At 45.3% G+C, this 25,631-nt stretch overlaps 1 protein-coding gene across 2 annotated transcripts in view; it reads left to right on the top strand.

Annotated features, from left to right (window-relative positions):
* The window catches only part of BOC (BOC cell adhesion associated, oncogene regulated), a 69,446-nt gene that overhangs the window by 12,654 nt on the left and 31,161 nt on the right, over nucleotides 1–25,631 (top strand). For both annotated transcript variants that reach the window (XM_077771845.1, XM_077771844.1), the window contains exons 2-3: nucleotides 21,301–21,476; nucleotides 22,166–22,444. In XM_077771845.1, coding sequence (XP_077627971.1) covers nucleotides 21,392–21,476; nucleotides 22,166–22,444 — 364 coding nt within the window. In that variant the 5' untranslated portion in view covers nucleotides 21,301–21,391. The remainder of the gene's footprint in view (nucleotides 1–21,300; nucleotides 21,477–22,165; nucleotides 22,445–25,631) is intronic.

The following is a 25,631-nucleotide window of genomic DNA, read 5'->3' as shown; positions in this document are numbered from 1 at the left end:
GGTGGNGAGCTCTCTCCTCCTCTGGTAGGGACCAAACTGAAAATCATCCTTGGGGAAGGCTGGCAGCTAGAGGCTAAGCTGTTAACCCTTTGGGATGTCAACAAAACATTTCCAGTGGAGCCAGAGCCCTCTGGGCCAGTATGGTGTTAGGTGGATGTGGGAGCCCTGGATGGTCAATGCCTGTCCCACCTCCTGGTGGTGTGGGAGCCCCTGGAGACTGTTCTGCCTTTGTGAAGGGAGTCATTGCTGCCATGTCCGGTTCCAATGTGCAAGCACTAAAATGCGCTTGTGCTTGAAAAACTTCCTGTCGTCCGCCAACCCCCCATACCCCGGAAGTAGTGGTGATGGCCCCAGTCTAGCAAGGGTTGCTGTGGCCCAGGGATCTGTTTGAATCTCATTTTCTACCGTGGAGGCTCTCTTGACCCCCAAGAAAAAATGTTTTATTCCTAAAAATGTATGAAGAGACTCACTTTTTGGAACTGAGAAAGGAATTAGCTTTAAAAATTACAAGAATTTCTTTAATCTAGTAGGGAACATTTTTATACAAAATGCTCAGTTCCAACGATGGCATCCAACGTAACCAAGGCATTTCTGATAGACATTCTTTATCAAAATGGCCCCCCAAACCACGGCAGAAACACCCAGTGGTTCCCCAGCTCGGCTGCCCATTATAGTTTCCAGGAAGGAGTTTTCAGATACTGATGCCCTGGCCCCGCCTCCAGAGTGGGCCTTGTATTGATTTGTCTGAGGTGCTGCCCAGGCATTGGTGTGTTTCAGTGTCCCCAGATGATTCTTCTGTGCAGCCAGAGTTGGCAACTTTTACTCTAATGCTTGTGTGAGAACAGAAGGAAGATGAGAGAGGCCAGATTAAGAAGTGGAAGAATTTTATTGTCTCTTGCTGCATGCTGGTGCATAGAACTTGGATCCAGACCCCAAACACTGCTGCCAACTTTTGGATGAGATTTAGGCACTCAGACCTCAGGACTGGTTCTGAATGGGGTTGGGGATGCTGCATCTTCAGGAAGAGGTGGATGCAGCATGCACTATGGGACCTGCCAAACCACTCCCTCCTAAAACATGGTAGCTAGTGCGTGACTCCCATTCAGAATGACTTTGTTTTTTTCCAGCCTTTCTCAATTCCTTCTCTGGAAAATGGTTCATTGTCTATCTGCTTGAAGTGACTAGCGACATCAAGACCAATAGTCAGAGGAAGCAGAAAAGCCCTGGCTTTGAAGCCTTTACTTGAGCAAGATGCTTATTCTCTCTAAGCCTCAATCACTGCATCTGTAAAATGGGGATGACAATCCTGCCTACTTCATAGTTATTTAGAGGTTAGACAAGATAATGCATGTACCTGGTCTCACACGTAGTAACTCAACAAATGGTCAAGTACTTTTCTTTGATTTATACTAAAATTGATGATTTCTTCTAATTCTAAATATCTGCCTTAATCTCAGGTTGCAGCAACACCTGGTATGTTACATTCAATAAATACATCTCAATGACTTTTAATTACATTTACAAATCAGTTAAATTAGGAAATTAGTAATTTAGGAGGGAAAGAGGCAGTCTTAAAATGTTAATATGCCGAACATGATAATTTCAGCAAACTAATTGATGGATACTTCATGCAATTCACTAAACATTTTCAGATTTGTGAAAGTTAACAGACTATTAAGCGTGCTTACATTTTTTCCCATAACAGTTGTCAACATTGTGTGGAAGCAACAGATCCTAGAATTAGAGGAAGTGTTCCTTACAAGCCAAAGGACTTGATGGTTAGACACAGGAATCTCTCTGGATAAGACAGTAAGACAGAGAGCAGCCTTTCTATGACCCAAGAGGTTGTTGGCTGTTGAGGTCCTCAGGCTTGTGGGAAGATAAAGTAGCAGTGATCACGTACTATTTGGAGACAGCATTTTTTTTTCAAGTTTGTCTTTTGAGTTACAAAAGTGCTAACTACATAGCTAACCACTTTGAATATTTCTGAAGGATTTAATGTAAAAAGTACAAATCCCCTTATCTTCAGACATAAATGATTTTAACATTTAAGTGTCTCATGACCTCCAAATAACTACACACCACATATCATAATGCATTTTTTTTTTCATTACAAAAATGGCATCATGCTGTTTTACAAGTTGCTTTTGGGATATTCTCCAGGAACCTCTTAGGCCAGCGTTTCCCAAAGTATATTTGATGAAATTCTCCTCACTAATGGTACTCTGAGAAAAAAGAGTAGTGTGGTCAAATAAGTCCGGACCTGTGGTCATGTAAGTCCAGGCCTGTGGTTAAGTGAGTTCAGACTTCAGTGCATACTCTAACCCCCTCTTGGTGATTCATGACGCATAACAGCATATTAAAGGCTCTGAAAAGGCCTGTAGTAAAGAAAGCTAATTAGTTTTTCTGAACATAGCATTTCCCTAAAGTATTTTTTCTTTTTTCTTTTAATTCTTTTTTTAATGTTTATTTATTTTTGAGAGAGACAGAGACAGGAGACAGTGTGCATCAGGGAGGGTCAGAGAGAGGGAGACACAGAATCTGAAACAGGCTCCAGGCTCTGAGCTATCAGCACAGAGCCCAATGCAGGGCTCGAACCCATGAACCGTGAAATCATGACCTGAGCCAAAGTCGGATGCTTAACCGACTGAGCCATCCAGGCACCCCCCCAAATTATTTTTTCTATCACATTTTAACATCCAGTAGGTGTTTAGAAATGCCCTATTAGGCATTCCTCAGTAATCTCTCCTCCACCTATTTCCCTCTTCCTGTGGCATAATCTTGGGTAGGCGGGAAGAAAGGAGCTCATCATTTCACGTAATCAGCAAATACTGATTGCACTCCTCCTATGTGCCAAGCACTGTGGTGCATGTTGGGGATGTGATAATGAGCAAGAATGCAGGCTCTCTGCCCTCAGAAACGCTCAGCCTCCCGCCTGCGCAGTGATGGTATTAGTCACACCGGGATGGCTTGCACCTGGGCATGGCAGGAGTCCTCTTTGCAGCTGTTGGCGCCCAGGAACAGCAGGCTAGAATTCTCCCCACCCCTGCCGCTCCTGACCCTTCCCCAGGCTGCTCCAATTCCCCACGCTCTGCTCCTGCTATAAATAGTGGTGCCTGACCCAGCTGGCCCGGCGCCATGCGTTTGCTTACTCTGCGTGTGCCAGCTCTGCACCGAGGCCACTGTGCTTCACAAGCTGGGGAGAACCGACAGGAGACGGGGTCGGGGGCTTCCAGCAGAAGGCAGGAACTGGCAGACAGATGGACCGAGGCCTGCTTCAGTTTTCCAAATTGGTATTTATTTTACGTTCTAGGCGGTTTAAAAGAGCTTTGTAATTGAGAAAGAGTGGGGGTGGGCTGCGGACAAAATGTGTATATTTGGGGGTCAGGGAGGTGGTGAAGAAAGTGGGTGTGCATGAGGTCATATGGGAAAGAAAGTAAACTGTCATGGTTCTGAAGCATGCTTCCCAGCTGGAACCAGAGCTGTTTGCTGTGTGAGCACACGTGTGCACACACACATCTGTTTCAGAGGCTGTGAATGCACATGCCTGGAGAGCAAGTGGGGGTGTCTGGCCCCTGAGATATCACCTATTCATAAGCCTTTTTTGTGAAATACTAGGGATAAATCTGCAATGAGGATCAGACTAATGAAAAGTATTCTTAAGGGGAATTTCTAAGGCAAAAGTAATCCTAATGGGAATTATTCAAATTTAATAAGTGGCCGTCACTTTGTACCATCATTATTCTAGATTATTTACTAATGTATTTTTTCTTCATCATCCCGTGTGCGATAGGTTTTAATGTCCTACATCAAAGTTGTTCCTTCTAAGTTCAGGGTAAGAGTTTCCGATGCGCAGGAAAGTCTGGGAGAGACCTTGTCCATGTCACCGTGCAGTCAGATGCCAACTGTAGGGTGGTAGCTCTTGACCCTTCCTGACTTCAGCAGGTTGGCCATTTTACCCCAAGGCTTAGCTGTTCATTTGAACACCTCAGGTTGCCTGTCAGCAGCATGCATGAGCCTTCACATGAGGGCGTGGTGTGCATGCTGGTATGTTGGGGGTGGGTCTGGTCTTGCCCATCCTTCGGGTGAATCAACCCCGGAATCAGATAGACCAAGAAGCAGCAGCCTGATTGTCATTCGTTCTGGGTCCCAGACCCTGAGTCTGGATTTGAGTCACATGGAGGGTGTGGATATGCGTCTGGTGGCATTGGTTGCCTAATCATCAGGAGGAAGGGGTATAGAAAAGGACTGTAGGTGACAGCTGAATTGGAGTTCGTGGTGATTATGTCATCTAGCAGAGTGAATCAAAGTCCTTTCAACCCCCAAAGCTTCCTAAGTGTCCAGCTTCTCCTACTGAAGAAAAGCCCCTTCCTTGACTAGATGACTACAGTTCTTTCTTTTCTCTGCCTTGACCTTTTTCACCTTTGTGTCTCAGGTGGGTTATTGGTGCACCCAACAGGTATTTGCTGAATACCTAGCACTATTTTACACACTGACAGTGCCCTTGTGAATATCCTCACCATTGCTGAGCCCTGAAGCCTTTGTACTAGTAGCCAGGCAGACCAAAATTAGTGGGACGGTACTTGCACAGGGAAAGTGCAGGACTCTAGGGGATGAGACCTGGGAGCCTAACCACTGCCTGACACACAGCAGGTGCTGAAGACCTGCCTCTTGAACTGAAGAGCGTTTCCTTGGATGCATACTTGTCTTCACATTTTCTGCCCCACCTCCTCCTTGGCAAGCCCACTCCCACCCACCTCTTGCTTGGATGCCACCACAGGAAAGATCTGTGTCATGCTTGCCTTCTCCACTGAATAAGAACCAAAGTGAACCCCCAAACCAGATCCTGGTGGGAAATAGGAAAGGGATATCAGACACTCAAGCATCATCTTCCCCAACTCCAGCAAGTTCTGCTTTGCAATAAGAGTACCTTTGGGGCTTCATCAGAGCCAAGCTCCAAAAATCAAATCACTGGACTTGGAAAAGCCCTTGGAAGTAGGTCTTTACAGGTTAGCAAACATTCACTGAGTACCTACTAAGTGTCAGAAGAGAGACTTATAAACAAGTCATGATGCACTGTGAAAAGTGACAGTGACAAAGCTGAAGCTTAAGAGATCCTCATTGACCTCTATTAACTCTAAGCCTCTTTCCTACCTTAGCTGATGTACTGTGACCTTCTAGGACTACAGTAGGAATAAGCATGGATGATAGAAAGGGGCCTTATTGGAGGACTGACCTTCTATGCTGAGCAAGGCCTGAGTATGCATGTGTGTGTGCACGCATGTGCATACTCAGCTGTGTGACCCATTTCTTTTGTCAGTCCCCTGACGCCTTCATTAGTGGGTCTGGTTCCTTGCCTGTATTGAGTAAAATCTATGGTTGATCTTTGATCTTTCCCTGAGGTCATGATGCATTTTAATTTTGGTGTAATAGAAAGATGTTGTCAAAGCTGAAAGTTGACTGGGTTCCAAGTTCTTTAAGGGTGGGGGGCTGCCTCCACCGTCTGTCAGTGTGTGGTACCTCATGGGTGCTCCACGTGGGTTTGCTGAACTGATCTGAACTCTGCCCCAGGGACTGTACTTCTCATCAGGGGTGACTACCTGCTCTTTGCACAAACATTCGGTGGAATGCCTTTGTTGGTCTTACTGTGCATCTGAGGCAAAGCCTGTGACCATTCCTGATGATTGGGGGAAGATGCTATTTCTGTGGTTCTGTGTATGTTGCACACTGAGCAGTGCTTGCTTTCTGGTGTACTTCCTGGCATCATACTTCCTGTTCTTCTCAGGGCTCCATTGCTTTCAGGGGATACTTTCAGATGGAGTGGAGTCCTGGCCTTAGGTAGTAAGGCTTGTGTTTACACACTGGTCACTTACCTGGGATCATTTTTTCCTTTGTCCTAAGAGCTGGAACATTAAGCTGTTAAGATCTACTTTAAGTGCTATTCAGGTCCTGGGACAGGTTTGTTTATAATACCCTGTTCATGCTTTTACCTGGACTGTAATTAATTCCTTATACATGGACTCTCTTGTCAAACATGAGCACCAGAAGGTCTGGGAGTGGATGCTCCTGCTTCCTCTCCAGTCACTATGCTACCATTTTCCTTCATTGTTTACTTGTGTGGATACGGCGATGGCCATGGGCTATAATTAGAAACAGGTAGGTGGAAAAGAGCAGGTGGCTTTGTTGTGGCTTTGTTCATTCACTGACTAGGTCAGAGGTGAGCTCCTTTCAGGGCCTGGGGGGAGTGGAGGCGGTTAGAGAGAGAGACCAGGAGAATGTTTTTCTCTCTATAAACACTTCTTCATAACTTCTTGTCCCAAATGACCTGTTGTCTGATGAGGATCTTTTCCCTTTTCTCTGTGAACATGTAGAGACACTACAGAGAAATTATGATCATTATCATCATTATCATCATCAAGAGAGTGCAGAGAGAGGCCATAAACAGGGTGAGGGAGAGGTGGTGGGGAGCAGTTATTACCTTAAGTGATGTAAATGTGGGCTAGTGTTGGGTGGAGGAGAAGAGGCTAGAAAGCAGGTCTTGCCGGGAACTTGGGAGCACTATAGCACTGTCCATGATTCCTTGTCCCACAGGGCTATTGTGAAGTTCTGTAAAACACTGTATAGAAAAGAGGTATTTTCTTCTTTCTTTCTTTATTTATTGTATTGTATTATTCTACTTTTAGTTTTCACCAAAGACTATCTTTTGAACTTCTGATGCATGTGTGTAGTGCAGCAAAATCAGGCCATTGCTTAATTTTGGACCGCATATAAGAAACAAGCAAAGAAATGGTATCACATGTGTCTGGAGTTGTTAAAATGCAACATCTTTCAGTCTTAAAGGACAGCAGCTCAGAAAAGCAGGTGTTAACATTTTCATCTTCACAGAACGTAAACTGAGACCCGGAGATAAAGCACTTTACCCAAAGCTACCCTCTACCAAGCAGAGAAGTGGCAGAGCCCCTATCTGAACCCCCGCCTCATGGTTTCTTAGTAGCAGATCTTGCTGTCATTCCAACATTGACATTTAGCAGAAGAGCAATTCTATAGTAAAAGTTTGAGATGACCCCTAAAATCGTCATGTGCTAATAAAGCATTGAGAAGGATTTTGATAATCTCTCCCTCCATCTGTAAAGTGGGGACAGTAACGACCCTGGATTGTGAAGATTAAAAGTGATCATGTACATGAAGCCCCTCAGCACTGGGCTTGGAACTCAGCATTTTAGCTGCTTTTCCCACATCTCTGCTCTTGTTCCTCCTCCTCTCCCCATGCTTTCTCTTCAGGCCCGAACCCATCCTTCTCTTTCTGACTCAACAGCATTCTGATTTCTTCTTCTCCCATGTCTCTCTGCCTATCTCCTTCCAGCCTGGCCTCAAGGTGAGGGTCCTATTGATGCTGGTCAGATAGTCCCTACTCATAGTATCCTCCTAGGTTAGATTCCTTGCAGTTCAGTGGCTGCAGGAAGCCAGAAGTCTCAAGCTTGGTAGGGTGTTTGTTTTGGGAAGAGAGATTGGGAAAATAAAGAAGGTTCTTGAAACCTCAAGCCATAGGAGCGACTGCAGAGGCACTGACTTCTGTTAAACAACTTGGCCCTCCCCTTCAGGGCTGCCTACACTGTTCTAAGGGCCATTAGGTTTTAGAAAATAAAGGCCATAGTTATAGTCCTTTTTCCTGTAGAAAAACCCCTTGGTCCCACCCCTGATAACCCTTTCCTATGCATTTTTCCTATAGGTCCAAGGTCAGATTAACAGTCCTTCTCAATCTGAAATTTCTAATCTGAACAAACCCTTCAGTTTAGCAAGCATTGACTGAGCCCCTGTGATGTGCCAAGGCTTTTCTAGATGCTAGGGTTACCAAGATAAAGGTAACACATCCTTGCCTTTAGGAAGTGTGTAGTCGGCTCAGAGGGTAGGTATCAGAGGCACATTACGCACACATGATCAAATCCATAAGTTATTATGGTAGTATTATGTGCAAAACACAGTGGAATGGTCACTGGAGGCATCATATGGTGACATTTGCAGTAGGTTTTGAAGGACAATTAAGAATCCCCCTGATGCAAAGAAGGGAGAAGGGGGAGATGGTTCTGCTAGAAGAGAGGGTATGAAAATGCAGCTTGCCCAGATTTTAGGGGCTAGTGGGAGGAAGACCTGAAAAAGGTTGACTGCAGCCAACTTGTAAAGAACCTGGTACAAAATGAATGTACAGAAGTCAGTTGCATTTTTGTATACCAATAATGAAGCAACAGAGAGAGAAATCAAGAAACTGATTCCATTCATAAATTGCATTAAAAAAACCCATAAATACCTAGGAATAAACCTAACCAAACATCTAGGAGATCTGTATGATTAAAACTATAGAAAACTTATGAGGGAAATTGAAGAAGACACAAAGAATTGGAAAAACATTCCATGCTCCTGGATCAGAAGAATAAATATTGTTAAAATGTCATTACTACCCAAAGCAATCTAACATTCAGTCCAATCCCAGTCAAAATTGCACCAGCATTCTTCTCAAAGCTAGAACAAATCTAGAACTATCCTAAAAGTGTATGGAACCACAAAAGACCCCAAATAGCCAAAGTAATATTGAAGAAGAAACCAAAACGGGAGGCATCACCATCCCAGACTTTAGTCTTTACTACAAAGCTATAACCACCAAGACAGTACGGTACTGGCACAAAAACAGACACAAAGACCAATGGAATAGATTAGAGAACTCAAAATCGGACCCACAAAGGTATGGCCAACTAATCTTTGACAAAGCAGGAAAGAATATCCAGTGGAAAAATGACAGCCTCTTTAACAGATGGTGCTGGGAGAACTGGACAACAACATGCAAAAGAATGAAATTCGATCACATTCTTACACCATACACAAAAATAAGCTCAAAATGGATCAAGGACTGAATGTGAGATAGGAAACTATCAAAACCCTAGAGGAGAAAGCAGGAAACAACCTCTTTGACCTCAACTGTAGCAATTTCTTAACACCTCCCCAAAGACAGGGGAATCCAGGGCAAAAATGAACTGTTGGGACTTCATTAAGATAAAAAGCTTCTGCACGGCAAAGGAAACAATCAATGAAACTAATAGGCAACCAACAGAATGGGAAAAGATAGTTGCAAATGACATATCAGATAAAGGGCTGGTATCCAAAATCTATAAGGAACCCCCCAGACTCCACATCTGAAAAACAAATAATCCAGTGAAGAAATGGGCAGAAGACATGAACAGACACTTCTTCAAAGAGGACATCCAGATGGCCCACAGACACATGAAACGATGCTCAGCGTCCTTCATCATCAGGGAAATACACATCAAAACCACACTGAGATACCACCTCACGCTGGTCAGAGTGGCTAAAATGAGCAAATCAGAGAAATCTAGATGCTGGCGAGGATGTGGAGAAACAGGCACCCTCCTACACTGTTGGTGGGAATGTAAACGGGTGCAGCTCCTCTGGAGACCAGTGTGGAGGTTCCTCAAAAAATTAACAATAGAACTCCCCTATGACCCAGCAGTAGCACTGCTAGGAATTTACCCAAGGGATACAAGAGTGCTGATGCATAGGGACACATGGACCCCAGTGTTCATAGCATCACTTTCAACAGTAGCCAAAACATGGAAAGAGCCTAAGTATCCATCAACTGACAAATGGATCAAGAAGATGTGGTGTATCTACACAATGGAATACTACATGGCAATGAGAAAGAATGAAATCTGGCCATGTGTAGCAATGTGGATGGAACTCAAGGGTGTTAGGCTGAGTGAAATAAGTCAGGCAAGGAAGGACAGATACCATATGTTTTCACTCATAAGTGGAACAGGAGAAACTTAACAGAGGACCATGGGGGAGAAGAAGGGTAGAAAATAGTTGGGGAGAGGGAGGGAGGCAAACCAGGAGAGACTCTTGAATACTGAGAACAAACTGAGGGCTGATGAGGGAGAGGGGAAGGGGGGTGATGGGCATGGAGGAGTGCACTTGTTGGGATGAGCACTGGGTGTTATATGTAAACCAACTTGACAACAAACTATAAGAGAAAAACTTGGAAGGTTGTGCAAAGGAGTTTGGACTTCATTTAATCATACTTAGGAAGCTGTGGAAGGTGGGTCTGTTAGTTGCTTTGTTTTGAACCAACCTCAAAAGGGAAAAGAATCACTTCCTACTTCCTTCACATTTTCAAATCCGCTGCTTTTGTTTCCTGTTCCTTTCTAGGCCGCCTCCTACTGCTTACGTGTTTTTTACAAAATGATATCTATGTTTTTCCCTTAACATCTTTTAAACATTTTTCATGTTGCTGCTTGCCCTTTATGGTTACCATTTTAATGGCTGCAAAACAATCCATCAATTATTTTGCTGTAAGTTATTTAAAGCAGTAGAGGGAAAAGAACCACAAAGGATTTAGAGTTAGAACCAGTTCAAATCCTGACTGACTTAACATCTGTGTAATCTTGGACAAAATATGTAATCGCTTTGAGTTTTAATTTCTTCATTTATAAGATGCATGGATCATACATACCTGCTTTACAGGGCCATTGTGATGACTATATCAAATTGGATGAATTAGGAATCGTGGCCTGGAGGATGCACTTATTCAGTGGGTGATAGCTAACCATTTATCATCTTTACTGATTGGTTGAGCTTCATGTTCTAGAAGGAAGGTAGGGGGTGATGTGGAGGTGGATTAGATGGGGAGAGGAGAGTGTCTGGGAGCCAGCTTGACGCTTCCAGACCTGTGGTGTCCAGTAGCGGCCATCGCTGCATGTGACTGTTGAGCACCTGAAATGCAGTTAGTCCAAATTGGAATGTGTAGTAAATATAAAATACACACTAGACTTGGGAGACTTAGTATGAAATGATATGAAACACCTTATTAACTTTTATATTGATTATATATTAAAATTATACTCTCTGGGGTATATTGTGTTGAAAGAGTAAAAATTATTCTCACCTGATTTTAAAATGTGGCTACTAGAAAACTGTAAAGGACACATGAGGCTTGGGTTGTGTTTCTCTGGCTGCTTTTGATACTTTATTTTTATTTTTAAGAGAGAGGGCATGCATGCATTTGGAAGAGGGAGAGAGAGTCTTAAGCAGGCTCCACGCCTTGGCTGTCGCAACCATGAGATCATGATGTGAGCTGAAATCAAGAGTCGGACGCTTAACCGGCTGAGCTACCCAGGCACCCCTCTGCGGCTGCTTTGAATCCATATGACTGATCATATGTAGGAAACATGGGAGGAGAAGGTGAAGGTGTCTGTATACTCAAATTAGTGGGTGTCCTCTCAACAGTGAAATGAAAAGCAAGTATTTGTTCTAGATGAGAGAAGCTGTCTCCGCTCTGTTCCAGCCCTTACGACATCATGCACATGAGTGGTAAGATTGCTGACCAAAGTGTCCGTTGCAGGGAAGCCTGGGAAGAGCATGACTGCCCTGCGGAGCTCCCAGTGTGCTTCAGGCCTGGCTTTCAGGGAAGCGCCAGGCATCCCTACCGGCTCTTTTGTAACACATGCAGTATGCTGGGGTTAAACAACTGGAAATAAAACCACGCAGAGAAAGTGAAGCTAGAGGGGCAGCTTCCTCTGTAGGGAGCTTAAGTGCTCTGAGACCTGTACAACCTTGTTCCGGTGCATGTCTTCACCTGCTCTGGTGTAGAGTCCTCAGGGAAGAAGGATTATCACCTTTATGAGTCCCTAATGGATGTAAGTGGATTTGATGCTAAGGCGGGCTTCTGGGTAGCATTTCAGATAACCACAGGCTGTTTAGGTTTTCTAGCCAGGAATTGAAATTGTACCTTGGCTCTTAAAGTATCCACTGTACCATTTCTTGTAAGGTTGTCAGGTAATAGAGCCTTAAAATCAAGATAAAAGAAGCAAAGAAAAATTATAAGAACTGTATGTACTCTCCTACCATTGGTCTCCCTGAGGTTGAGCTCAGGAAACCACGAATTTTGTAGTAAGAGCAAGGCAGGTGGAAGAGACTGAGTTTGGAGGGCAAAAAGTAAACCACAACAAGCACCAGTTTCTGCCTTGCTTGAGGAGTTTTATCTGACTCAGCCTGCCTGACTTTGCCACTTGGTTGCTGGGGATAATGAAACAGCCTCGTGATAGATACTGTCACTATGGCATCGCTGTCCCTTTGCTAGGAGCATGATGCTGCTGCTAAAGCATTGTCACCTGTCTGAACCCTGATTGGAGTTGTCAGTTGACTAAATAAAGAGTTTCAAGTTCTTGGTCAGCAGTGGTTAAAACTGGAGGAAAATATATATATATATATATATATATATATATATATAGTTCATTTTCCAACCATTTGCTGATCTCTTTCTACCTGCCAGACACCATGGGGTTAACGTTTTAACTATAGGAGAGTATATGAAGGTTTCAATCGCCGTTCTTTGCTTTTGTTTTCTATCTGGATTTTAAATTTGTGACTTCTACAGTCACAGAACAAGTAGCTTTCACAACTTATGAAACTTTTTCTTTACTCTTTGAGGACTTCTTGTGTCCTGGTTACCAATTTTATCTTTACTGAGAAATTGGGAGAAATATATTCTTTTCCCCTCCTACATTATCTGCCCTCCTTCCCTTTGAGGCATTGAGGAAGGATCACTTCTGATCTCCGGGAGCCCCAAGTCCCACTTCCAGCAGATATACTTATGACAAGGCTTAATCTGCTAGAGAGCCCACTCCCTCAATGCAAAGGGCCTGTATGCCCTAGTTTGGCTCTGGCAGACTATGGCTGCCATCTCTTCCTCCGTGCCAAAGAGCCAGAGGAGGAAGTGGGCCCCAACATGGCAGGCTGGTGGGTCCTCTGCCCCTAGGGGGATTTATTTTAAGTGGTTTCATCCCATTACATTGCCTGTGACTTTTTAAGGCAATTGAGGAGAGCTGGGAATTGGCCAGAGGTCCGACACCTCAGGAAGGTAGGTGTCACTGGCTTTAATGACCTTAAATTGACTGGGATTGGAGATTGGGGGTGATGTTAGGAAACCTAGGCGTAGATAGCAGAATAAATGTGAAGGTTTCTCTGCTCCAAGGTCCTATTGGGCCATATATACCCACCACCCACCATATCTCTTACACAGACTCAAGTCTGTGCACATGTCCTCTGGCAGGTGCTGAGCCTCTTTCCCCACTCAGCTGCCCTGGGAGCCCCCACTTCTCACCTCTCCCCACCAACTCTACTGCCCACCCCAGCACTGTCATTCCCAACCCCAAAGCCCAGCCTTTCTGCCAGCTGAGGCCTCTCCAGGTTAGAGCTCTCTGGGGACCCATTCCTTCTGCAAGGAAGAAAGAAAGAGAAAGGGAGGAAAACCAGAAAGAAAGAAGAAAGCAGAAGAATGAAACTGGACCGAAGGGGCAGTGGTGCCTTGAGCTATCTCACTGCATTACAATGAATATGGACTCTATTAAGCTCCGTTCTGCCTGTTAGTGTTTCCCAGGGCAACACAGCCCCCATATGGCAAGCATGCAGCAGATTAGGGTAGGCCCCTGGGCCTCATTGAAGGCCGGGGGCTTGACTGGCAGTTGAACCCCCTCCCGCCTCCCCCTACTCCTCACACTTGACACTGCCTGTGTTTATCTAAAGCAAGGAGGAGGGGGGGAATTTGGAAGGTTTTTGTCCCTCTGAGGGAAGGGAGAGGAGGCTAGAGGCAGGGTGGGGAGAGGGAGGTTGAGGGAGGAAGGTGGGTGGAGGTGGGGTGGAAAGGGGATAGGCTAGGAGGGAAGGCCTCATAAATATTCACGAGGAGTGGTGAATGGAGAGGGAGAAATAAAGCAGATGGAATTCCTGTTAAAGAAGGGTACAATCACCCTGTTTTGAGCCCTCCAAAAACAAAAGAAAAAAGAAAGAAAGAAAGAAAAGGGAATGGCTTTCTAGGAGTGTAGGAGCTGTGTTTATCCAATTAGCAGGGTTGTCAAATTGAATTTATATGGAATGGGGTGGGGGAATTGAGAAGGGAATGTAGAAGAAAGGAAGTGGTTTTCCTTTTCTCTTAAGGGTTGTGGGTTCCTCCCCACCCTTTATGGCTAGATTTTTTAAAAATTTCATTAAAGAGAAATTTAAGGAAGGGGTATGAGTGACAAAGAAATGTGACTCCCCCGGGAAATTTTTCCTCAAGTGGTGGAGGTGAGAGAGAATTAGATTTGTCCAATGGGCCAATCAAGAGACCATCGTCCTCAGAAGGCAGAGGTGGCCTCTCTGGGGAGAGGGAGGAGTGGGGGGGGGGAGGGAAGAGATTCCTCTGCAGAACCAAGCTGGTGTGTCTAGACTCTTTTCTAGTTCCATGGGTGGTAAAGTGATTTGCCTCCCGGAGTGGAAATAGACTTTGGGCATGTTGGTTAGCAGCTCATTATAAATTTTGGGCTCATTGAATGAAGAGCCCAGGTTGTGCAAATGCCATTTGGTTATATATTCCCCTTTCAAAAACCATCAGTAGCCCCCCTCTGTCTGTGGTGGTAATTTAAAATTCTTTTCCCTCGTCTTCAGTACCATGACCCTGATCTCAGTTTCCTACCTTTCCTCTTTCTATTCTTCTGGAAGTCTCCAAACTAGAAGTCTCCATGGGAGAAATAGAAGAAAGTCCATTGAAGAGGAAAGAAATTCAGCTTTCCTGATATTTAATGTTAGGGTAACAGTGGTGCCTTTAGTCTGTATCACACAGTGATGTGTCACAACAGTAGCAAAAGATCTCCACGGTGAGACAGTGGGGACCACACTTGCTTATTCACTTCCCAGTTTTCCTGCTCTCTTAAGTCGATTTATAATTTATATAATTTAGTTTTAACTAAAATGATGCTCATGAAAGGACAGGTGACTTAAAGAGCTTGCTTCAAAGAAACTATGGTAGAAGAATAGGCAGATGATGAAAGCACATGCTCACAGGAAGAAAACAGCAGAGCTGACCCTCTTCAAGCCACGTAAGGAAGTAAAAACAATGATAATGGAACCGTATCCGATGAGAAGTTAACAAAATATTTAACATTCAGGGCCACTGTTTGAAAGAGGTTACATCCATATTGTTAGTGACGCACCTAACCATAAATAGGCTTTCTGTCTTAAGCTATTAGCTTTAATTACATTATAAAAGAATCATGATTAACAAGTCATTAAAACATGGCTTTATTTTTGCCTACTCCTTTTAAACTTTAGTTTGGCAGCCCATGAATTTAGTTTATGAATAAATGTGAATGTACTGGGAATATTTACCTAGAATATTTTACTCCTAAGAAAGCAAGATCAGAAAATCGGGGAGAGCACTGTTCAAGAAGATAAGCCTTCTGTAACAGCCAAATCACTTGATGTACCTTCCTCCAAACAGATCTTTCCCACCCCACCTTGCCCTCAGCTCTGTACATATGCATATCCCAGGAGGCCTTCCAAACACTTTATCCAGAAAAACTTTCCTGAAGACCCAATGTTGAAAATGCTCCCCTCCCTCTGATCTCACGTGCTGCTTTCCATCAGTGATTGAATTGGTGATCAGTTAAGGTTTTAGAGTAAAGAATGCTAAAGTTGTTACACGAGAGTAATCCCCAAAATTTCAGCAGTTTTGTGCAACAATGGCTTATTTTTTCTCCTGTCCTGGATTGCGTTGACTTCTTTCATCTCGTAGCTTTCATCTCAGAGCACTTCTTTCAGCTCTGCTTTCTGAAACCTGTGACATGGTCACCAGGGTCAGAGAAAAGGAGAAATGGAAGCAGAACTCTGGTTCTGTAGCTCTTAACAGCCTTAGCCTAGAAGTGACACCTGACATGTTCTACTTACACTGATAGGCCATCACTTGTCACATGGTTCTACTGCAGCTGGGAAATGAGGAGCTTATGGCTATTTGTTGAACACTGGCTGACTTAATGCCCCAAGCTGTAAGTTCCTCAGGACAGAATCCATCTTGTAGTGCAGTGACTTACATGCTGTCTTCAATAGTAGTAAAATCATAATATACATAATTTTTTAATAGACACACAAAATTTGTACAAGGAAGAAGCTAGAAATATATTTAGGGGCTGGCTAGAGTATGGCTCAAACTTAGGAACATCAAATCTTTGCTGTTCTCTCCTGTTTGACATCATCTCAGTCTAGAACTATACTGCCCGATGTGGTAACCACTGGCCCTATATGGTTACATTAAAATTTTGGTTCCTCACTCACATTAGCCACTTCAAGTATTTGATAGCCACAAGTGGCTAGTGACTAGCGCTTACGGTACAAATATTTTCACCGTTGCAGAAAATTCTGTTAAGAACAGTAAGAGATTGTTCTAGATTAGGATGTAAATGGTAAAAGAATAAAAATAACAACAGAGAAAGTTACAGATAATGATCCCAGTGACATCATTTTTCTGCATAAGAAAGTAGATTTAAAAATATTCCAAATTTAATTCTAAAAGTAGTTCCAAGCAGTTGGTAAATATGACCTCAGAAACTGTTTGCTGGGAGGCAGTATTGGAATAGTTGAGAAAGCCCGGGACCAGGAGTCTGAAGGCCTGACTTGGAGCCCTAAATCTCTTAATTAGCTGGGAGACCTTCTGCAAATCACTTAGCCTCTACTCCTTGCTTTTCTCATTTAGAACACTCCTTACCCATAGGTGTTATTCTAAGCTATTATTTCATTTTCTCTGAGGTCTCTCCTAATTAAAAATTTTTCTTTTTAATTAGGTCTGTGGGTAAACCTACAACTTTTTAAGTAAAAATGACCTTTTTTAAACCCTTCTCCTAAGTCTGTTTAAACTCACATCTTCAGCCCTCTGAGAATTAAAATCACTTGTTTCCTTGAGATTCCCCCCAATGCCAGTCCTCGAGGCAGGAGCACACCCTCTTTCTTGAGGCCAGGGGGCTGCCAGCACTCATCACCATCTCACTTCCCACAGCCACTTGGCGTCATATCTTATGACCAAATCTTCTCCCTGCCCTCAAAGACCTTTGGGAAAAGTGAATCTTACTCTACAGAATTGGGAACATGCAAAAAAAAAAAATGTAATTTGGGGTCAGAAATATTTCTTTTTTGGGGCACCTGGGTGGCTCAGTGTGTTGAGCATCTAACTTCAGCTCAGGTCATGATCTCACAGTCTGTGGGTTTGAGCCCCGTGTCAGGGTCTGTGCTGACAACTCAGAGCCTGGAGCCTGCTTCGGATTCTGTGTCTCCCTCTCTCTCTGACACTCCCCCATTTGTGTCCTGTCTCTGTCTCTCAACAATAAATAAACATTAAAAAAAATTTTTAAAGAAATATTTCTTTTCTCATGTAGCTAATCCCCCTCAACGAATGGAACAAAACTTTGTCATATCTTGTCACTGAAAGAATGTTTTATGGGTTTTTGTTGTTGTTGTTGTTGTTTAGAAATAGGTCCCTCTATGGTATCTGCTAGATCACATGCTCTTCTGGTTAGCTCATCTTGGTTAATGGTCGCAGGACATCCAAAGGGTGGGTTTTGTGTTTAAGACGAGGAAGGCTTCCGTTGGCAGGGCCCTGGGGGTCAGGGATGACATGTGGCCTCCCGTGCCCTGTCTCACTTGTGCTCCAGCCAGTCCTCTTGGGAGAAGGTGGAGCTGGCTGCCTCCTGCTTTTGATTGATTCTCAGTTGTTTGTAATTTTCTCACAAAATAAATACTCTGAGGCTATAATTTCTCATTGGTCTCAACCCCAGAAGTATATTCTGTTGTTGTTGTTTTTGGAAAGTTTCAGAAACGTCTGCTTGGTGGAGATTATTTCAGTGGGAACATGTATGTCAACAGTTAAATTTCTCAGATACCTTTTCTTTTTCGTGTCCAAATAACCCTTAAAAATAGCAAGTACCTAGGCCTCAACCAGCAATTCTTGTCAAGAATTTGTTTTCCCTTTCCTCTGCTTCTGATTTTTCCCCTTTTTCTGAGAAAATGCATAGAAAATGAGAAGGATCTAGACCTAGTTTGCCAAGAAAAATAATAGGCCTTACTGTTGCCTTCAACCAACTTTGAAATTGTACCTTGTTCATTTCACAGTGGGACAGAGCTACACTGCAGTTAGGTATTCCAAGTAAGCCTTAGTTGCCTTTTATCTTTATCATCACCACAAAATTCTGAGAAACTTAGGTCTCTGGAATTATCTTTCTAGACCAAGCTCACTAGGTAACTTGGTCCAGGAAGCGACTCAGTTTTCCCAGCTGCTAAAATATATGCATCACAGTTGCAGTGATCCCTGCTTCCCTACTGGTGTCAGAGTTCTGCTTTTTGTGAATGAGATTCTATGTGACCTGCTTTGGGGTCCATAAGTGGTATCTGCTTACAGCTCCATCGTGGGGATTAAGGAGTTAACTCCTTTCTCCCTCTTGAGATACCTGCATCTTCTCACTCCCTCCCCCTGCTCCAATCCATTCTTTCTCCTGGTTGTTATAAAAGCAGGATGGTGGCCAGTGGCCGGCAGCAAAAGTGGGGTCTGTTTCTATTTTGAATCCTATAAATTACCAAGGGTGCAGAAGTAACAGTAATTGTTTGGCTGGTCCTCGTTAAGCAGGAGGGGGTCTGGGCTGAATTTCCTCAGTAAAACCTTTGTCGACTTTACAACCCAAACACCTCTGGAGCCCCTCTGTGCTCAGATAAGAAACAATCACCCCCCCTCCAGTCCTCTTTGTCTGCTTGTCTTCTCTTTGCCCTTTATTGCTTTGTATTTATATCCTTCCTTTCTTGGGGGCAGGGATGCAACAGGTGTGAACAATCTTCTGAAGGAGTTGAGGAAACTGGAACACATCAGGATCAAGTTCCCTATAGTCCTCTACTTGGTAATTCATGCAGTGTTCTAGACACATGCTACTTCGTTGGGAGAAAATAGAGAATTAAAACCAGTAGCTGGAAAATTTAAAGGACACCAAAAGCTTGCTTTTTAGTATTAGTTTATAAATCTATTAATACAGTTTTCCTCTGGAAATCACTGTTAAAATCCCTCCCCATTCTACATCACACTTCTTCCAACTCTGTCTGCTAAGCACCCACCAGGTGCAGAGCACGGATAGAAAGAATGTGAAAAGGCTCCTATTGTGGTTAAAAGTACAGAGCTTTGAAAAGAGCCCAACCTGGGTTTCAGTCCAGGTCTCTGGTTCTGGGAACTTGGGCAACTTACTTGGTTCCTGGACTCAACTTCCTTACCTGTGAAATGGAGGGTAACAATCCCCACCTTGTAGAACTTGTATGAAGATTGAAAGAGGACCTTGTGCAAAGAGCTCATGCGCCACTGCTCCCCCCACTGCTGCCCCACAGCCATACTCACCCCTTGCCACTTTTTCCTTAATTGCACTTTGCTGATAACATAACTTAGTGGGTTGTCTGAAAAAGAGTAATCTTTTGTGTCTTCTCTCTACACACAAGATTATTTTAACTTGACAGGAAAACGTTTTGAAAAACTTCCTTAAAATTTTCTTTCAAACCTCCTTTAGAAAATGCCCCCTTGACCTTTCCAGAGCAATGGAGGAGTCTCGGAGGCCCTTTGATGTCCAAGACATGAAGCAGAGGCAGGGATTAAAAATCCAGGGAAAAGAGGGGCGCCTGGGTGGCTTAGTCGGTTAAGCGTCCGACTTTTGCTTAGGTCATGATCTCGCGGTTCGTGGGTTCGAGCCCCGCGTCGGGCTCTGTGCTGACTGCCAGCTCAGAGCCTGGAGCCGATTTCAGAGTCTGTATCTCCCTCTCTCTCTGACCCTCCCCTGCTCACACTGTCTTTCTCTCTCTCTCTCCTAGAAATAAATAAAAATATTAAAAAAAAAATCCAGGGAAAAGAACTCTGTCTTGGAAAACATTCTGGATGTCAGTGTGGGGCTGCGGTCCAGATCTGATTTGGAGGGGTGCTTGTTGGACAGAGCAAGGGTGACCCTCCTAACTTAGCCAGGTGATAAAACTAAAGGAGCTTAGAGAAGGGAAAGGTTGGGCAAATCCCAAGCACTTCCTGGAACAGAGCAGGAGTCTTGAAGCCCAGCCTTCCATCTGCATGTTGGGAGTGATAGGGTTGGAAGGCTGAAGATGAGCTCTTACAACAGCCTATATAGGTGGCCAGAACTCCAGAGACTGGTAGGCACAATATTTCTCTCAACTGGGCAGCTTAGCTAGTGATCTGAACACAGATCACTTTCCTGGAAATATACCATATATATTGGCACATGCGCAGGGTTCAGGAAGATACATCCACTGTCTAGATCATTGACATGTCGCCTTTGATGTTATCTGAAGTTCATTCTAATGTCTGTCTGCCTAATAAGGATGTTGGCCTTGTTGGCCTAATGTTCTGTAAGGACAACAGTTCTGTAATTACAACAACAATAGATGCGACTCTTGATTTAAGCCATGACAGAGGTATGTGTTAGAATGGACACTTGCCTCCATGTAATTTGGTGAGTCTTTTAGGGACCGTAGCTTAAGGAAGGAGGCATAAGGAAATACTGCTGTGGAAGACGCAGAGTTAAAGCTCCAGGCAGGCAGTAAGAGGGTGGCTGAGAGCTGAGATGCATCATCGAGTAGTTGGAGGTACAGTGTAGACTAGAGCCTCAAAGTGACATTGTTCTGAGGGTGGAGTTGCAACACAGACAATGGTCAAAAGTACAGATTTTGTGGAGATGGAAAGCACTAGGATTCTAGCACCCAGGGGCAGAGAGAATGTGAGGGGCCTGGTGACATGTGACTTCTGTCTGTGTTTGTGTTTGGGGGAGTAGAGGTTACACACAAGCCTAAGGGAGGATAGGTCAATTCCAGGAATCGACAGAGTTGATAGGAATATGGGTGAAGAGCCAGGGGTGAACCAAAACAGGAGATCTTCCTGGAGTCCCTGAGATTTCAAGATTCATTAGTAACCTCCCCTAAATAAGGGGTTTGGCATGCATGACAGTGCTGTCTACAGGTCTTGTACCAGCGGCATGGCATGCCATGTGACCGTGGACATCCGGCTTCCTGCAAGCAAATGGTAAAGATCACGTCATCCTTTCCAGCATGTGTGTGAGGTGCTCACTGCCTGGAGCCCTGGACGCAGCTGCAGGTCCAGCCCCCTCTACTCCTGGCTCCCTGCCCTTGTTGCTGCAGGCACACTGGACGAGCCTTTAACTCTTGTACCACAATAAAATTCCCTTCTAACTCAAAGCGTCTACTTAAAAGAAGCTTCTTTTAGATGAGAAGTGACATGACAGCATTCCTTGGTCTTCCAGCAGCCAGTCAGGTCAACAGTCTGAATGTTACCAGCCTGTGTGACGGAGGTAGGGGGCAAGGGGACAAAACCCGGTGCTGTGGCTATCACAGTGGCATCCCGGGCAGCCTCACTCACCATAGCCATTTCTCTCTCTCTCACGACAGAGTGGTGCAGGGGATTGTGGGAGCCCTTTGAGTGACTCCAGTGGCTTATGGGACATTGGCTTGGACCCTTTGTGACACCGTGCTGCATGGGATGATGACGACTTGGAGAGGAAAAAGGCCCGAGGTCACCCTCACTTGCCTCCTTTTAGCCACAGCAGGCTGCTTTGCTGATTTGAGTGAGTGCTTTCCTTCCCTTTCTCAGCCTGCCTGTCTTAGAAGAATATGTGTCCCTCATGTCAAGTAGAAGTATTACACATTCAGTAGTAACCCTTTAAAAAGGCCTTCCTTTTCCTGGATTTCAAAGAACACTTCATTCCCACTGGCCTCAAGGGACACACTCAGTAATACAAGATGACAAATCATCTTGGCAAGATCGTATCGGTTATATTTTAGTATTGTCGTCATTTCAAATATATACCAGAGGAGAATGAGTAATAAGAACTGCCTTTTATTGAGCACTTATTATATGAGCCCACGGCAGGCAGTTTATGTGCATTATTTGTGAGCTTCACAACAACCTGTAAGGCAAGTAGTACTAGCCCTGTTTTATAGGCAAGAAATGGAGACACAAAAAGGCAAAAGTGACCTGGCTCAGAAGCCATGGCACTGGGATTTGGGCCCAGTTCCATCCAACTCCAGAGCCTATGCTCTTGCCTTTACACCATGCTGCCATGGCAGTCCACCTTTGAGAACAAGCACAGGTTGGGGACTGGACCCATGGACAGTAGAGTTCTCCAGAGAAAGACCAACCCCTCTGGGTTGCTGGGCTCTGAAAGGCTGCCTGGGGGCTGGGCTTCTAAAAAGATCATGTTATTGGTTTCATGGAGGGTGTCTATTCATTGCCACGTCCCTGTTCTTCCTCCAGACCAGGTCCCTCAGGTCACTGTCCAGCCCTCTTCCACCGTCCAGAAGCTCGGAGGAACTGTGATCCTGGGCTGCGTAGTGGAGCCCCCGTGGATGAACGCCACATGGCGCCTGAACGGGAAGGAGCTGAACGGCTCGGATGATGCTCTGGGCATCCTCATCACCCGCGGGACCCTCGTCGTCACTGCCCTCAGCAACCACACCGTGGGACGGTACCAGTGTGTGGCCCGCATGCCTGCAGGAGCCGTGGCCAGCGTGCCGGCCACTGTGACGCTAGCCAGTGAGTGCTGTTCCTTTGCTCTCCTGCCACGGTGCCCTCTCTCTGGCTCTCTCCCATTCTCGCTCCCTCCCCCAGGTCATTCATACCCCTACTCGTGTCATTTGTCGTCCTATAAAAGAGGGCCTTACAATTTGAAATTTCAAACCAGAGAGTGGTAGCTGCCTAGCTGCACCGATGGTGGGGGACCATTGTGCCCTGGGGAAGCTGTGCTGAGTAGGGACAGTGTCTGCAGAGGGTGTCTAGAAAGAGGGGAACTCGATGTGTTAGAACTGTTTGTGCGGGCGAACTGGGCCGTGCAGTGCCTTTCTGCATGGTTATCTGGGGTTGCTTGTGCCGGCCACCCCTGGTCCTCTGTCCCCCACACTCCATCCTCATGGCGGTTACAGTCAGCGCACATACACGGCTGTGTGTAGTCTGAGCAGAGCTGCCTGTCCCACACCAGACCTCCTGTCCTGGGGGAGACACAGTCCACATGCCTGGGATACAAATAGAAGAACACAACGAAAAGGAAACTGACGAAGGGTAAAGCGAACGGAAAAGAGGATGAGATTGGGGGGATGGTTTGGTCCAAGGGGGATGCGGGGAGAAGACTTTATACTCCTCTTAATATATAATTACCATGTGGGGATGTTATGGTACCCAGGTGCAAGGCACACATCCCCTGCTTTTCTACCCATTGTACATATGGGAGACCAGACTTAACTGACGAAATAAACCTCAGAAGGCTGCAGCCCCAGCACCCGTCCTTCTATGTGGAGTCTATGGCCAGCATATAATAAGAAGGACCCCTTCTTTCCTGGAGCCTGAAGTATGGGGAGTAGGGAAGCTTGTTGAGATGCTGGTGGTATTTGGATTAGAATGTTGAGAAGATATCCAGAGCTTGTTCCCTCCTGACCTAGCCGTGTCCCCTCGTCCCTGACAGCCTTGCTTTGGACTTCCATGTCACCATCATTGTCTTCCTCCTGAGTGAGTATGTTAGGGGTCATGCCAAAGCAGCAAACTTGTGAAATGCTCCTTAAAGTTCACTTGGGGTACTTGGGAGGTGTGAGGCGTGAGGTCTGGGAGGAAAGTGGGGGGAGATGGGGAAGCAGAAAAGCAGGGGANTCTCTGGAGGGACTTCACTCCAGGAGAGAACAGAACAGAACCGCCCGGCATGCAATATTCCTGTTTTATTGGGAAGCTGTCAGGCAGCCTCACCCTTTTCTCAGAGAAGGGAGAAGGCGGGGAGGGTTCCTCATCTCTCTCCCCAGGGGCGCAGGCTGAGCCTGGCTGCATCTTGGAGCCTCCCCATGCAGTGAGAGCCGTTTGTGTGGTGGCAGAAGGAGTGCCCATTGAATCTGAGCCCCAGGCCCCTGGGAAGCAGGCTACATACTCTGTATGCTCCGGGAGGAAGGCAGACCCTCACTGTGCTGTGGGTGCAAGGAGGGTGCTGGAGGGGTGCTAAGTGAGGGTAGCGGGCAGGGAGGGGTCCTCTCATCCTACAGGAAGGGCTGAGGCCAGAGCTACTCTTCCTACTATCATATCCTCTTTTTATATATTTAAATTATAATGAAAACTGCATTAGAGAAAGTACAGAATTCATAGGAAGTAACATTTCCCCTCAGCCCACCATCACCACACAACCACCATTACCATTTTGGAGTATGCCCTTCCAGACTTTATCCATACTCATACTTGCTTTGAATGGTTTATTGTTTATTTTTTAGAGTCTACCTATAAGTGAAACCATGGGTATTTGTCTCTGACTTACTTGACTTAGCATAATGGCATCCCCCTACCTTCACAGTGTTGTAATGATACTAGCGAATATAGTTTCTATCCTTATTCTCTCCCACTTGACATTGTGTGGTTAGCATTTTTTTGTTGGCCATGTGACCAAATTTACCTGTTCTTTTGTATTGGATATGAAGCGCGTCCCATAAGGTATGCAGAGTGCACTAATAGGTTAACAGCCTGATGCATTTTTTCATATGGGTACGCTGTGTGGCCATCACTCTAGAAGGTTTTCCCGTGTCCCTTACTAGTTCATCTGTCTCCCCCAACCCCCATCAGAGCAGGATTGTGGTTTCTAATGGCTCTAGAACATCCTCTGAGGGGCTCTGTCATAGGTACTGAGCACTTTTTCTATTGCTGCGTAATTAAGTCACTTTCACTGGTTCCTTATTACAAGTAAGATGTGCCTTTCAGCAGTGTTCATGCCTTTAAAGGATAATCCTGCTCATCTACAAGGGTTGCTCATCTGCAAATGGTCAGCACGTGTCTGTGGAGACTCAGGAAACTCCATAACCATTCATTTGGCCTAATTAGGAGCCAGGCTGAATCTTTTATTTGGAGGAAGGGATAGTTGGAGAGTCGAAGATTTATGGTGGAGCCCTTCTTCTACTTCAAGGTGCATCTGTGTGAGGAGAGACCATTTTTAGCTTTTATTTGTAAAAAATTCCTGGCCACTTCTTTCTCTGGTGCTTGAAGGGATCTGCGGTTGGCAGTGAGCACAAAGGGGAGGGTTTGGTTGCAACCCAGAAGGCACAGTGAGAGAAGAGGAGGCTTGTGCAGAAGCCCAGCGAGTCTTGCTTGCAAGCCAAGAGCTGTTGGCTCGTCACTGAGACATGAATCAGAAGTGACATGTTTGGAGCTGACCAGAGGGCCGGAGAAGTGCTGGAGATGGAGAGAGCGGGCTTCGAGGGGCTGCGTCCTGCAGAACAGGGAGTCAGTGGGGTGAAACTGCAGCCTCCCAGGCTTGGAGGAGGCAGTGAGAAGGCGGGAGTAGCGGCAGAATGGGGTGCTGTCTTTGGGTTCGTGCCATGGGGGATTTGGCCCAGACTCGGCAGTTAGATTAAGTTTCCGAAAGCACATTCCTGAGCAGAATGGGGGCTGTGTTTTGCTCGTTGGCTTATGGAGGGAGGCTGAGCGGTGAAGGGATTACCGAGGCCTGGTCTGCATTTAGAGGGAAGGCCAGGCAGTGGCGTGCCCATGCACACGCACACACACCCGCCCACACTGGCCACTTAAGGCTTCCTTTCCCTCCGGCCTCTTCTGCATGCGTTCAGATGTTCATCCTCGGACAGAGCACTCGCTGTTTGGCCTACCTAGCAAGATGCCACCTCCCTTGTCTTGGTGAAGTGTTAGATCCCTGGGACCTTTCCGTAGTGGGCGCTGGGGTCTGGCTTGAGGATTCAGGGGTGGAGAG

The sequence above is a fragment of the Crocuta crocuta genome, unplaced genomic scaffold (genome assembly GCF_008692635.1).
Source record: "Crocuta crocuta isolate KB4526 unplaced genomic scaffold, BGI_CrCroc_1.0 scaffold56, whole genome shotgun sequence".
Lineage (NCBI taxonomy): Eukaryota > Metazoa > Chordata > Mammalia > Carnivora > Hyaenidae > Crocuta > Crocuta crocuta.
The sequence above is the reverse complement of the archived record's forward strand: the minus strand, read 5'-3'. Positions and strand labels throughout refer to the sequence as shown.